The sequence below is a fragment of the Balaenoptera acutorostrata genome, chromosome 8, assembly GCF_949987535.1.
Source record: "Balaenoptera acutorostrata chromosome 8, mBalAcu1.1, whole genome shotgun sequence".
In the NCBI taxonomy this organism is placed as follows: Eukaryota; Metazoa; Chordata; class Mammalia; order Artiodactyla; family Balaenopteridae; genus Balaenoptera; species Balaenoptera acutorostrata.
The window spans coordinates 19597878-19612726 of NC_080071.1; the positions used below are offsets into that span (position 1 = coordinate 19597878).

The 14849-nt window shown below is 36.9% G+C and overlaps 1 protein-coding gene across 1 annotated transcript in view; it reads right to left on the reverse strand.

The window, feature by feature from the left end:
- Positions 1–14849, reverse strand: part of ACVR1C (activin A receptor type 1C) — an 87940-nt gene that overhangs the window by 7466 nt on the left and 65625 nt on the right. The window contains exons 3-6 of the mRNA XM_007183112.2: positions 8379–8618; positions 5371–5601; positions 2613–2780; positions 1116–1272 (exon numbers count right to left, since the gene is read on the reverse strand). Of these exons, the coding sequence (XP_007183174.2) occupies positions 1116–1272; positions 2613–2780; positions 5371–5601; positions 8379–8618 (796 nt within the window). The remainder of the gene's footprint in view (positions 1–1115; positions 1273–2612; positions 2781–5370; positions 5602–8378; positions 8619–14849) is intronic.

Genomic DNA, 14849 nt, shown 5'->3' on the forward strand with positions numbered 1-14849 from the left:
ATGCAATACTCTCCCCAATCTTTTAAAAGCTTTAGATTCTCTGAAGGAATCCAGCATCCCAGGCTTCCCTGATTGACAAGTTAAAACTTGCTTTTTAAAGGGAAAAAAGAAGAGGTCCCTTAGGGCTGCCCAGTCTGAATAAACTGTCCTGAAGTGTTTCTGGGGCCCCATTAAAGTCTCCCAGGGAACAAAGTGAAGGACTCAGAGGGACTGGCCTGGAATCTCAAATATGGCTTGTAGGCCAACTATACCAGCTTAGAAATTCTCTATTCTCAAGGGCCTTTAACAACTCCAGGAAAGTGTTTTGGTTATTTCTGATTTCAAGGTCAAGAAACCTGGAATTATGCCAAAGTAGCACAGATCCTGAAATTCAAATGAAAGGAAACAGAAGTATGCTGGCCATATGGCCACAGTCTGGCTATAATAAGAAAACACCAGGAATCCCATTACTAATGGGCCTGTCCTGACATACGTGTGGTATGCTCTATATAAATCATGCTTGTTCTTAACTTTCAGATATTCTGTTCCTTGAAAGTGGGAATTGTGTCCAAACTCATATTACCTTAATACACATCAACTGGGGAGACTTAAGGATAAGTACAACTATAGGTAAATATGTTACATAATATTTTTAAATATTGAGAGAATATTATATAGAGTCCCTCATCTATCTAGTTCAGTGTATTGATTCTATATCTGTTGTTAGGACCTGAATGTATAGAACTAGCCCTGAGTTTCAGTTCATTTACGAAGTCTTGATATAAAGGCTTTGGAGGAGCTATACACTGCTAACATTTTTTTCCTCCTCTCTGTAGGAAAACTATTCTCAGATGTGGCACACTAAAAATAATCTATCACCATCACTTCCACCATTCCTTTCCACTGGACTCCCCACACAAATACCTACTTTCCATATGACCAAATGCCAACTCTTCTTGCTTTATAACCATTGTGCCGCTGATTTCTCAGTGACCCAGAGAAGACTTCTTGCTTTCTTGGGCCTAATGATTTCCCACTTTGGATCTGCCACCCACCTCCCTATACACATTTCCCAGGCATTCATGTTTATGGGGCAGTCATAAGTCTCAGTATGCTACCAAAGTAAGTTATCTTACCTTTTGGTTCCTACTTTAGGATTCTGAGGTATGTCAATAGTGTTCAGTATTGAATCATGCTTCACAGCCAACCCTAAGTCTGCTATGGCACAAGTTTCACATTTTTTCACTAAGATATTCTTTGATTTTATATCTCGATGAGCAATAGCAGGTTTACCTATGAAGCATAAGGTAAACATATTCACTTTTTTCATTACTGGAGATTGAACCTCTCTGAAAGGAGTCATCTTGAAGACTTGGCTCAAATGTTATCTTCTAAGAATGGTCTTCCCTGATCCCCATTCTACATTCCAAGTCATTCTCCATCAGACTATCCCATTTTGCCTTCTTCATAGCCCTTATCACTATCTAAATTGTCTTAGTCATTCATATGCATTATCTGTCCCTCCCAACTAGACTGTAGGCTACATAAGGGCAGTGGCTATGTCTTACTCATCACCATGCCTCCAATGCTTAGAACACTAGGTGACATTTAGTAACCACTAGTAAATATTTGCTGAATAAGTAGGGAAAGTATTAGCATTGCTACGTCCACATAAGAACATAGCAAATATTCTCTTACAAAACAAGTTTCAAACTTCTACCACCCTACACCGGTAGTTCTCAAATGTGGCCCAAAGATCCCTGGGGTTCCTTAAGGCTCTTTTCCAACTACATATCTGTGTGATGTCACATTTTCTTCACCTACTTCAACCAAAAACAACATACTGGGACAGACTGAATGAAGAACAGGTATGAAAATCCAGACATTAAGGAGATTTGCAAAAGTGTAAAATGGCATTATTTTAGCTAGATTGGCTTTTGTACTACAAAAATTATGTAACTTTTTAAAATTATGTTATTTATTTTAATATTTAATTGGTTAATTATTGTACTTTAAGTAAATTAATAAATACTTTAAAATTTCTCAATTTTAGTTTCTAATATAGTAAATATTAATAGATATAACCCACATATACAAACTTTTGGGGTCCTCAATAATCTTTAAGAGTTTAAAGGGATCATGGATCCAAATCTGAGAAGCACTACGGTGACTAGACTGACTTTCTAGAGCCAATTCTCTATTAACTCAATAAACAGACAAGACAGTGTGTATTATCTGGCGTTCAAGTACATGATATATAAGTATTTTTTTAAGGTCAGAATAACCCATTCTAATTATTTTAATTATCAAAGGTAAACAGTTAAATCATTTGTAGTCTCTGAAAATAGAGCATTTGCCACCAAAGCAAGATCTCTCAGGTACCTATGGTAAATAGCAAAGATAGAGCCACTAGGAATAAAAATATTATTATGGATAGTATACAAAATGAAAAGTATGTAGATGAGAGTTGGCTATATCATGACAAAACCTTCAGCTTTATAAAATACCTTTAGTGTTTCTTTACATTTGATAATTGTTTGTAATAAACTAAAACACAGCTGAACACTAAAATACAACTTAGTGTTTCTATCCTCATATTCAAGGAGAAAAAAAATTAGAAAGAAAATACATACCTTGTGTACCAACAATCTCCATATGAAGGTGGGCCAGACCACTAGCTATTGAAAGTGCCAGTTTGATCATTCCAGCCACTGTCACTATGTTTCTATTCAAATAGTCATATAAGGAGCCCTGTTCATGATATTCAGAGACAAGCCAAAGTTGAGTCCAAGTTCCATTATCTAACAGGAAAAAGTTATTTTGTTGCTGTAAGTTTATGTTGAGAAAGAAGCCAAAAGCTTTTAACAAATGTCAGTGTTTAAAGCAAATCTGTGTTGTTAACAAAGCAAAGTTAATTCTTTCAGTGATAATACTTACAGTCCAAGTTAGTAGGCTGAAAATTCTCAACGAATTCCTATTGATATATTAGAACCTGTTACATGTACCCACCATCGCTATAGGAAGCTGTGAGGCAGTGATTCTACCAACTGAACTACTCCTTTCTTATTCCCTCTATATCAATACCTGCTGGTATTAGCAACCACATTATGGGAGAAACTACTGAGAGATGCATTTAGGCTCAGTGTTGTGCTATAAATTATTCTTGAGCTTTTAAGAAAGATTGTACCAATGAAAAACAGAAATATAACAAATTTACACAAAGTATTACTACTATCACAAAAGCTCTAACATTCCAAGGATGTTCATATTATTCACCATTCAAAATATGAAGTTTATGATTTCCCTCAAAGCTTAATATAAGTGCCAAACACAATTACTAGAACTTTTCAAATAATTTACCTTATTTAACCAAAGGCTAATCCAGTTTATAAAGGATTTTTAGCAGAAGAGAAATTAGCCTAAAATTTCTCTAGGTATTAGAGTCCCTAGACTTAGCTTTAGCTTTCAGAATCAGATGTCTACAATAGCCCTGGGAAGTCCTGACCAGTTTTGATCCTCAGTGAAAGGGAACTATAATTAAAGAACATTTGCTAAGGTATCTTTGTACCTAGTGCTTTATGTACAAGAGCTCCTGGCTATCCAAGAATTTAATTTCCAAATCCAGGTAGTGATAACATTTCCTAGGAATGCAAAAATCAACATTACATGATAAAGTTCACTAATAAACTGACCACATATAAAACTAACACTTACACCTCTCTCCCTGCTTAACACCAGTGGCTATCTTTGCCCTCTCGTATCAATGTAATTGTCAGACAGTTGACTAAACTAAAGAGTGAAACTGTAAATGTTGCAAAAGATATAGAAATGCATGAAAATGAAAGTGATGTTAGAGACCACTTGGAATCAAAGCCACTGACAAGTAAGCCATTGACACAGGTAGACCAGTTAAACTGAAGAAGAGACAATCAAGGGCGATCTTTCTTGTGCATATTGTTTTATAATCCAATAAATGTCATGATTAAATTAGCTCTATCAGGATGATCCATATAACGGCAGTCATTACTGCTTTCATAACATTGTGAATTAAGCTAACCAGTAGATAGTTTAGCTCAATGTTATGAAGAAAAAGTAGAAGTTCTTAACAGCTTAATAAGAAATGTTTCATTTTCAATAGTATAGTTAAGAATTTGGAAAGAACCTTTTTCTTTTTTAAGCTCAGTTTCTCCCTGGCTTTACTAGGCTTTATTCAGTTTCTCCCTGGCAAATCAGAAAAGACAAAATCAGCAAACATAACTATGGCCAAAATGTATAATAACACTAAGCTTCTCTTTGGCCATCTAATTAATCATAAATACTTTCATGATCAAGCTTATATTAAATGGAAATAACCATAGATTTTAAACTTTCCTAGGTAATGGTAGGTTTCTGATAGCCACAGATAATTTGTGGCTAGATAGAGGTTACAATCTCCACCTCTCCAAAGTTCTTCATGAGTATTACTGATTCAAATAAAAAAATAATTGACTGGATCAAGTTTTGCTCAACTTTGTTCCCTGTTTCCCTTTAAGGGAACTGTTGCACAGCTAAATGAGTAAAAGGTATGCAAAAAGAAGAAAGAGAGCATAGGTAATCCACAGACTCTATATCCAGTCCCTGAATACTGGGCATATACACAAAATTTTATGACTATTGATTTAAATACCAAAAAGTTGATGGTCTGTCTTATTCCACAAATCTCATACAGCAGTATTATTTGGGGTTGTTAATGTTAAACCTCACGCTATAAACCATACTCAAAGTACATTACTTTCACTAAAATTATCTTGCTTGCCACCATTCTACTAATGGTCACAGAAAACTAGAGTCCTGGAGTTGAGGTCTGTTGTACAGATGAAAGTATAGTCCTAACAAAGATGAATATTCAACTATCATTCATTGGTATCTTTGTACCAGTTATCAAAATATTGAAATATTTCTGTCCTGTTTAATTAACAGCTGCTATTCAAAACGTCCAATGGTATTCCTTTGCCCTAGACACCCAAAGCAACTCCTGAACCCCCAAGATGCCTCCAGATCTTTTTATGACTCAGGAACTAAAGGGATAAAACCTAGCATGGCAGGGTTCTCCCAGGACTCCGTTCCAGTTGAAGCTTCTGTTCTGGTTGGTTAGTTCCTGTGCCATACCAGTCATCAAATATTTTAAATATCAAGCTGGCTATAGTGTCATCATGACTTCATATCTCTCGTCTGCCCTGCTTTATTTTACATTTATTGCACATTTATCTGTGGAGAAGAGGAAAGCGTTTTCTTTCCTCAAAAAAGAAATCAGACTTTTACGTAGATTTTATTAAAACAAAGAGATTATTTATTCTCCTCTGATAGTAGACATAACATTTTATTTGCTGGACCCAATTAGATTGAAAATACCTTTGTTGTCAGCAGCAATGAAGCCAAGGATGTTTTCATGTCTCAGCATAACGGTCTGATAAATTTCTGCCTCTCGAAACCAAGACCTTTCATCTCTGGAGGAGAATATTTTCACAGCCACATCTTCCCCGCACCATCTTCCGTGCCAGACCTCACCAAATCTACCTTTTCCTACTATTTCCTGAAGTACAATCGTCCTTGCAATTGTTCTTTGAACCAATAGAGGCAGACCTAACCAAAGAAAAGATGAAATTGATGATTAAAAACAAGTAATTGCCAGAAAACAACTGTCATGATGACCATTATTTTCACATAAAAAAGCAAACATTTAACCACTTTAGTAATTTTACTGATTTTGAAGAAATAAGCACCATTATACCACACTTTAATTTAGTCAAAGCATGCTCAAAAAATACTCCAAATTCTTACTATGATTTCTCTTCTCATATTCACAAATAAAAATTTCTTGAATATAGCCTGCCACTGAAGATATCTAATTTTCCAAAATTGTTGCAAATCTCTCTGATTTGCACATTGAAGCCAGTCAGTTTACTAAATACACAAAGGTTAAAAAGCATAAGTTGTTAGCCTCTAAAATAAAATATATGATTCCTAGTACAACCGAGAATGCAGAGAACTCTTTATGAATTTTTTTAAAAACCAAGTTAAAATTGGAAAGTGAAGAATCGAATTCAATGACGAAGTGAGGCAATCATGTTACACTAAAAGCAAGGTACAGTCATAGAAAATATCAAATGGATATTTTCTGTGGAATAAAAGAAAGTCAAAGAAAATATATTCTGAATGTACGTAAAATGTTTAGGTTCTTTTGAACCAATAACTTTACCTCTAGAATTCTATTCTAAAGATTTAATGAAAAATGCAGAAAAATATATGTCAAGATACTTAATATATTATTACTTATAGAAAAAGTAAGGAAAAGTGTCTGATAATAGAAAAATTGTTAAGTACAGTGCAGAGGTTGAGACCACAGATAAGAAAGGCTTGGGTTCAGATTTCATCTGTGCCACATGGTAATCATGGGCAAATTACTGAACTTCTCTGAGCTTCAGCTTCCTTGCCTGAAAACCTGTGGGCAATAATATTACCTATATCATAGGGATACTTTGAGAATTAATAAGCATGTTAAGCACCTAGCACGGTATCTGGCCTATTACATGCTCAATAATGGTTTGCCCTTAACATTATGTCTAAGGATGGATTACTTAGAGCCAAAAATAATGATGCTGTTTATGAAGAGTTATTTCTTAATGACATGGGAAAGTACTTCTGCTATAATAAAAACCATACTTTGTTAAATGAAAAAATACTTTTGTTAAAGACAAATAGCATAGCAAATTCTATCCATCTAAATAAGTGTATCTAGCTATTCGAAATATTCACGGGAAAAACACTGAAAAGAATATATGCTAAATGCTATGATGGGTATTTCTATTTAGTGGAATCGAAAACATACGAACTGAAATGTTTTGGTGGGGATTAAATAGATGGTTATTTAATCACTTGAACCTTTTAATAAATTGTATAAGGTTTCAAGGAACTTGGCACAAATCAGAGCTTTCTGTGCCTATATTCTAAGCCTAGAATGTTGCCAGGGCTCAGGAAGTTAGGGCGCAGCGGCCCCCAAAAGGTAACACTCAAGGAAGGAAAGAGTATTAAATCCTAGTAAGTTTTACTTTTAAAGAAAAAATGCCAACTTTCTATCCAACAATTTAATCTGGATTTCAGTTTTATAAACTTCGCAGTTTGGAGATACTCTTTCCAATATTCCTCCTTTGAAAATATGCCACCTGATTTGTGCAATGATGGTGTAAACATTGAGGCTTTGGTCAGTGAGCAAGTGATCTTGCCCCCAGAAGCAGCCAACTATCTGGGCTTTCTGGATGACATAATTAGGTCTCTCTTTTCTGATAAATACTTCTGAGTCCAAAGCTGCTTCTTGTTAAATATGGATGCCCATATAGATGCTACCAAGCCTCTGTCATCTGCCTTTGTTAATTGTGCCTGCCTGGACACTCCCAAAGGCCACGGGCAAGGGAGTTCCTCAAAATCTGTTTGGGGTGATCATCCTTAATGATCTTTCCAAAGCAAGATGGGATGCAGGGGTGACTGAAATGACTCAATTAGGCTTACCCTAGTTCATGTTTCTGCAACACCACATGCTGACAGGATTTCTGGAATTATTCATGAAAGTTGGGAGTCCCCTGCCATTTTAGGGAGTTTGTTATTATGGGATGTGAGTCGGGGGTCAACGCTCTTCTGTCACCGGAAACTCAAAAAGCCCTCAGATGCTTTGTGCTATGAGAAAGGCTCATTTAAGCCATAATACAGCCTGGTATTTTGAACTGCTTCATCAGGGGTTCTGAAGTTCCATTAAAGAGGGAAAGAGTTGTCATATAACCTTAGGAGCACAAGCCAGCCCAGGAATGCTCCCTTTCATCTTCCGTTTCTATGCTTTAAGACCACATTCTTGATTTTAATTTCAGGTCAGCTCCTTATTAACTTCACAAACACACATCCCAGGGGTTGCCTACCGATTCCAAAGACCTTTATGATCACAAGCAAACAACGCTACTTTGCATAACTAATATGTTTTCCCCAGAACTCAACTGCTTAAGCCCCGTAACTATTTTGTGCCCATGAAACATGACCAAGACAGCAACAATGATTATTACTAACCATAATGTGGGAGAGGGCAGAGAAAAGAAACTCTTTCTGGCTTCAGAAATAAATTCTGAAGGCATGTGAAAATGAGAATCTGAACACCTAAAGGCACAAAAAGCAATCGAGAAGACTTCATTCTTTAGGCCAGGACAGTTTTTACTCTTCATCAAATCCTGAAAGGAGTTTCCATGCCAGAATTTACCATGTACCATATCAAGCATTTTAAACAATGGAATTAATAATATTTGGGCCCTCTTTTGTTAAAATGGGTATTATTTTTACATAGAGTTTTTCTTACTGAAAAATGAACAATAGGCACATACCAGAGCCAGATCCAGAGGCGGTCACATCGTAAATCAGATCTTTTAGAGTTTTCCCAGCATTGACCAGATGGCACTCAGAAAGGGGCTCCTCCACATTCAGTCTCTTTTTCTTTCTGTAGGTGCACAGTCGACCTTGGCATGCCCATACTGTCAGCAGTGAAGCTATGGACAGGAGGCAAACTGGCACAGTAATAATAATGGTCAACTCCATGGGTCCAAGTTTTGGGGCATTTGGTGATGCTGTAATTAAAAAGAGAAAGAACATGACCATATGTTAACCCACGTTAAGTATTTTAGAAATTGGAAATGCGATCACCAAAATTTTACATCTATAATGTGCAGCTACACAGTATGCACTCATGTTAGTGGGTGAAGACTCTCTATGATGAAAGCAAAGGCGGGGAAAGGGAGTTGAGGTGAGGATGCAGTTGCAGTTCCGTTCTGCTAGGTGACAATGGAAGATAGAATTAGGATCATGGAAAGCACTAGCACCTGCGATCCTTTTTAAAACCTCCAAACCATTTGACATTTTATTACTATTTTCTTGCCATTTTTCAGCAATCCATCCTTAAGGCACATTCATTCTTTTAGCCACAGATAATTACTGAGCTCTTGCAATATGCTGCCACTATTCCCGGTGATGGAGATATAGCAGTGAGTGAGAGAGCCCAAATCCTTGCTCTGTGGTGTTTATGTTCTCACACAACCACAGATGGGTATGTAATACAAAAGCAAGAGATCATAAGTGCTATGAAGAAAAAGAAAGCAGAACAAAGAGACAAAGTGATGGTGGGACACTACTTTAGAGAGACTGGTCACAGAAGGCCACTCTGAGGAGGGGGCAGGGAGCTACAAGAGAAGTATCTCAGGGAAGCATGTTCCCAGCAGAAGGAAAGCAAGTGCAAGGTGCCCTGAGGTGGAGACCTACTTGGAGTGTTCAGGAACAATCTTTGCCTCAAGTGCAGTAAATGAGGAGAAAGGTAGAAGGAAATGCGGTCAGGGAGGTCAAAAAGAAAAAGATCATGTTCGTTCATAGTATTTTATACCTTTTTTTTTTGCTTGTTGATTCATCTCCTCATTCAGCATCACACTTTTTTGCTAAAATTTATTCCTTAATTAAGAGAGGTATCAGTTTCCAAATGCCAGGATGCATACTTGTAACTGAGCTTTGTATTGCTTTATGAAAGCCTCTATGCTGTTGTTTGTTCTTGGCAAATTGTCACATGTCTATTGATAGACATTCCAAAGCTGAATGGGAAATGTGGGTTCAACTCTGCACCTTCAAATCACCGAAGGATTTGCAAACCAATCAATATGTTATCATTTTCTAGTATTGTATGCAATCTGGCTTTACGTTCTCTTATTTCACACTTCCAGTAATTTATTACCGTCTTTTCTATCAAGTCGATATAATTGTTATCAGCCAGTATTTTAAGATCGCCACATCTACTCATCACTGTAGAGACCATTATGAGGGCTAAGATTTATCTAATATAAAAATAGGAGTACTCCATCAATGGAGAAATGAAACCAAACTGTCAACCAGTTATTTCATCTTTCATGGCAAAATTACCTTACGGCCAATTAGTTATATGGCAAAAACTGTTTGCTGCAAAAATGTCTGCGGCGAGGATGTTTACCTGGAAAATACCTACAACCCAATTAGAAACCTGATGCAATAATCCAGGCAGAGATGATGGTTTTGGCTGACAACTCTATCTAAAATACTACTTCCTTCTCATTCCCCGTTTACTCTCTCTACCCTTGTCCTGTTTTATTTAACTTCCTGGATCTTATCACCACCTGGCACATCATAGATTCACTTATTTATCATCTGATTTCTTCCGAAGAACATATGCTAGTTCTTAATGAGAGGAAGAATTAAGTCACTCCTCGGGCTTCCTTCTTGGTAATGACAATCCAAGAGAGCTTATTATGCTAAATGTACTTGAATTTTACTTACAACATGTTAACCAGAATATGTGAACATAATTTGAAAACAAATATTATTTAATTCTAAAGGAAAAAGAATCAAATTCCTCAAAGATGTGTTCATAAAAGTTTCACTACAAGCCTAAAAATAGTAGTCTATCTACTACCAATGAGTAAAATATTTAAAACTGTTAAGTGAACTTTGGAAACAAACATATTTCATGCTCTTCTCCTTTGCCAGGTGAATTTTGGCGGATCACCAACTTTCCTTCTCCTGAGTGTTGCAGGATTCCTCTGAAATCATTAGAAGTTGTACAGGTGCATATGAGGACAGCTTGGGCTTGAGTGTTCTTAGGACAAGGTGCTAAAAGAGGTCTCAGACTTGACTTTGGCTGAGAAATCATTAACCATGGAAGTTGCACTTCTGAAGTTTGCTGTTATAAAAAAGTTTTATAATCCACTTCATAATAATCTTTCTAATCTACATTTCAAGTTGCATCCATATTTTTATGTCCTCACAAAGGTATTCCAGGAATTCTAAGAAAGACACAGAATGTACTTAACCATTTGCAACTTACATAAACATGTACCTAAACATGTTTTTAAGAATAAAACTCCACTATTGGATACATTTATATGGCTAAATTTTATTTTGATACATGTTATTAGGAACTATCAATATAAACATTACTGTTAAAAAGCTTATTGATTGTCTTCATTTTAGTAAAGCTCTATTAAGCAGAGCTCAGATCATCACTATGGCAACCAATAAAGAGGCGAAAGGTCAGCAAGCCTGAAAATAGAATAATATCTATAAAAGTGCACTGCTCTGGTGATGGCTACTGCTCTCAGGGATGTTTATTACAGATGGGCAATGTTTCTACTTTTGTGAACAAATTTACTGAAACGAGTTGGTAAGAAAAAAAGATGACTCGGCTAGAAAAAGGCTAGCAACACCATCCAGAAAGAGCTCCTTAAGCACTGAGCAATTTTTAAGGCAAACATTTGTAAAACTATCTTCTAAACCAAATGTTGATTGTAATCTCTACAGGAGACAAATGAAGAAAACTGTGGTCTACACCCAATGAGTCATGGTAAAAAAAGACAGTAGTGCAGTTAAGAATACATTTTAATAAGTTATCTCAGATGAAAATATTAATTTTTCTAACAGATTTTACATTCTTGATCATAGGAGAACTCTTTTTTGTTTTTTGCTTTTTAAAATATTTTTTCCATTTCTATAATTTTATTTAATTTATTTATTTATTTATTTTTGTCTGCATTGGGTCTTCATTGCCGTGCACGGGCTTTCTCTATTTGCAGCAAGTGGGGGTTACTCTTCATTGTGGTGTGCGGGTTTCTCATTGAGGTGGCTACTCTTGTTGCAGAGCAGGGCTCTAAGCATGCGGGCTTCAGTACTTGCAGCATGTGAGCTCAGTAGTTGTGGCTCACAGGCTCTAGAGCACAGGCTCAGTAGTTGTGGCGCACGGGCTTAGTTGCTCCGTGGCATGTGGGACCTTCCCGGACCAGGGATCAAACCGTGTCCCCTACATTGGCAGGCAGATTCTTAACCACTGCACCCCCAGGGAAGTCCCAGGAGAACTTTTATTATTTGATAATTTCCAATTTTTGAGACCGTGTCAACTGAGGTGATTTCTCCATGGAATAAGCAGCTCCATGGTGGCATACGTTAATCCCAAAAGTGAGGTCTGGGAGTGCTGCATTGCTAACTCTAGTTATTTCACTCTCTAGTAAATTAAATAGAAGAGGTTGGGAAAAAAGAGACAAGCACTAGCCCACATGGATGAGAGTCTAGCTTACAGAAGTCTCCCCTATGTAAGTTCTGCAGTCCATTAAACAAAGATGACGCAGGGGAAGGAGGTATTAACAAGCCAGGAAGAAGGGGATGTATGAGGTGGAAGATTCTGTGCAGCTGGAGGGAATCATACAAAAGGCAAAAGATTGTAAGAAGGTAAGAACAAAAGAAGGGAGAGGAAAAAAGAAGGAAGGAAGGAGGGAGGAAGGAAGGAAGAAAAAAAAGAACGAAAGGAGAAAATTTTTTAAAGTATTTTTGTGAATTTGCAACTTTCCCTAGAGACAGGAGTGAAACTGGTGATTGTGAAAGCAGTGGTGGTTACTACTGCCCAAATGAAGTTCAGAACCAGTTTAGATGCCTCAGCTTCTCCCAGGATAGTTCCTGTTACCTCCTCGCCACCTCCTATTTCTGGCTTTAGGGAGGCAAACATCTCAAGATGAAAAGAAAAAGATGAGAAAATGTGGGCATGATCTCCATGTTTCTTCCCCTGCTGACCTTTTCTCTTTCTTTATTAAAAGTATGAAAAATTATTGATGTTTATGAGATTTATATGACCTTCATATTAATTAATTTGTATTTCTTTAGTATATGCTAATAGGAGGAGATGCCTTAGAACTGAGGAGAGATGTGGACTTGATCAGTGGCTTCAAATAACTCATATTGACCTTTGGCACAAAAATCCTGTAGTATATTTGTGTTCAACTTAAAGGTATATTTCTTCACTGTATTTGAATGGCATTCAACTGACTAGAAACTGATATATTACAATGGAGCGATGTACAGAAAATGAGGATATAGTGACTGAAAAGATATATACTGGCTGGACAGCTGTTTAAAAACAAATTTGAGCAAAGAAAACAGAGGTCTTCATCCAGACGAAGTGAATTTTTATGAACCATTTCAAGGTTAGTGCTTCCTTCCCAAAAGTTGCTATAGCAAGTAGCTACATAAATTTAAGAGGGTCCAAAGCACCCCTAAAGAAACCACAAACTAATTTAGCATTGAACCACTCCTATTCCTTTTATTAAAAGTTTTCCCCAAGTGAAAAGATGCTATTATTGCAAGGTTGAATCCATGAATGTATAAATATCAAGTCTTCAACTGCCTCCTTACCACCCGCCCGCCCCCCGCCCACCCCAGGAAAAGGGAAGCATTTGTTTCTCCAGCTTGTGGTTTTGAAATGTTCTCAGAATAAAGCAACCAAAAAGACTATGTTGCTCGAGATGCTTTCTGATAGGTCTGTTTCTGTCCTGGCACCAGAAGAAATGCCACTAGGAACAACTGAATGACATGGTGATGTACAGGGTGATGTACCCTATAAACTTCTATACTCTATAAACTTCTATGACCTCTGACTTCAGTTAAAGAGCTTTTTGTTTAGTTCACAGGTTTCTGGGGGGAAAAGTGTGGAAATAATAAGTGCAGCTGAAACAGAAAAAAGAAGTACATTACCTCTAAGATATTCAAAGCTACCTTGTTAATTAGCTCAACAGGAATGATTTCTTTTGTCAAAAACAGAGTGACATGTTAAGCAATGAGAAATCTCCCAAATCTTCTCCTTTACCTGCCATTTCAAAGCACCCAGAAATATGGGTACCATTATCTCAAACATTTGCCTGATGGTAATGAAAATACATTTCTAATTGATTTCTTGTTGCTTTACTAAACTGGTTCAAAACCTGGAACCAAAGGGATTGGTGTGTATAATATTGCACTGAGAACAACTCTCTGGGATGGGGGGCAGAGAATGGGGCACAGTCCACATCTTTGTGGAATTTAAAATCTACTAAGGAATATATGACCCATCTAGGATACAATTCGAAAGCAATGTGGCTGGTAAAAATAAGGAGAAAACTTTATGTAGGAGTGAGAGATGTGGCAGATAAGAAAAAGATCATGATGAAGAGTTCCATTCATGATGAATCAGTCTAGTATAAAGAATATGTAACTAAAACTTTACATGTGTGAAACACACACATGGGAAGTAGAACGGGTCCAAGGAGTTAAGTCACAAACGCAGTTTTATTTGTCTAACACTTCCATGTAATTCTTTACTCCTGATTACAGGAAGCCCTCCACCACCACCCACGAGAGCTTGTCCTAGCCTCCTACTTCTACACAGTGACCCTTATATTTATAAATGTCACCAGGAAAAATGCAGTTATAAGTTAATTTGGTTAGATCCCTCCAACATGCTTCACTATAGGGGGAAGCAAATGGTCCCCCTTCTTCACAGAGTGAGAATAATCATGTCAAACAGGCTGTTTCTGATCAACATGAACCTCAAGTACTGAACAATGGCAGAATATTTTCTAATCTAGATATTCAACTGAACCATGACAGTGACAGAAATAACATGAGAATTATTTCTGCCTTTTAACCATATCAGGTGAGGTACTGATGGGCCATTCCGTCATTCAGTGCTCAATCTATAAATGGCTACTAGTATACAAGGTCTACATCTGGCCTGATTTCATGCGTGTGTAACAGGCAGAGAGCACCGCACATCAAAATATTTCCTGGCTAGTTCCCCTTGTGCTGCCAGTTTTCTGGGAGGAACACTGAGAAGCCTCAAATCTTCTTTTGTCCACCAGCACCTGAATTTAAAAATAACAATGATTTTATATATTAAGGAAATAAGAATGTTAGATTGAAGAGTATAATCTTTGGCATAAGGGGTAGGAAGAATTCTGACTCAAGCAGAGGTGAGATTAATACAATGT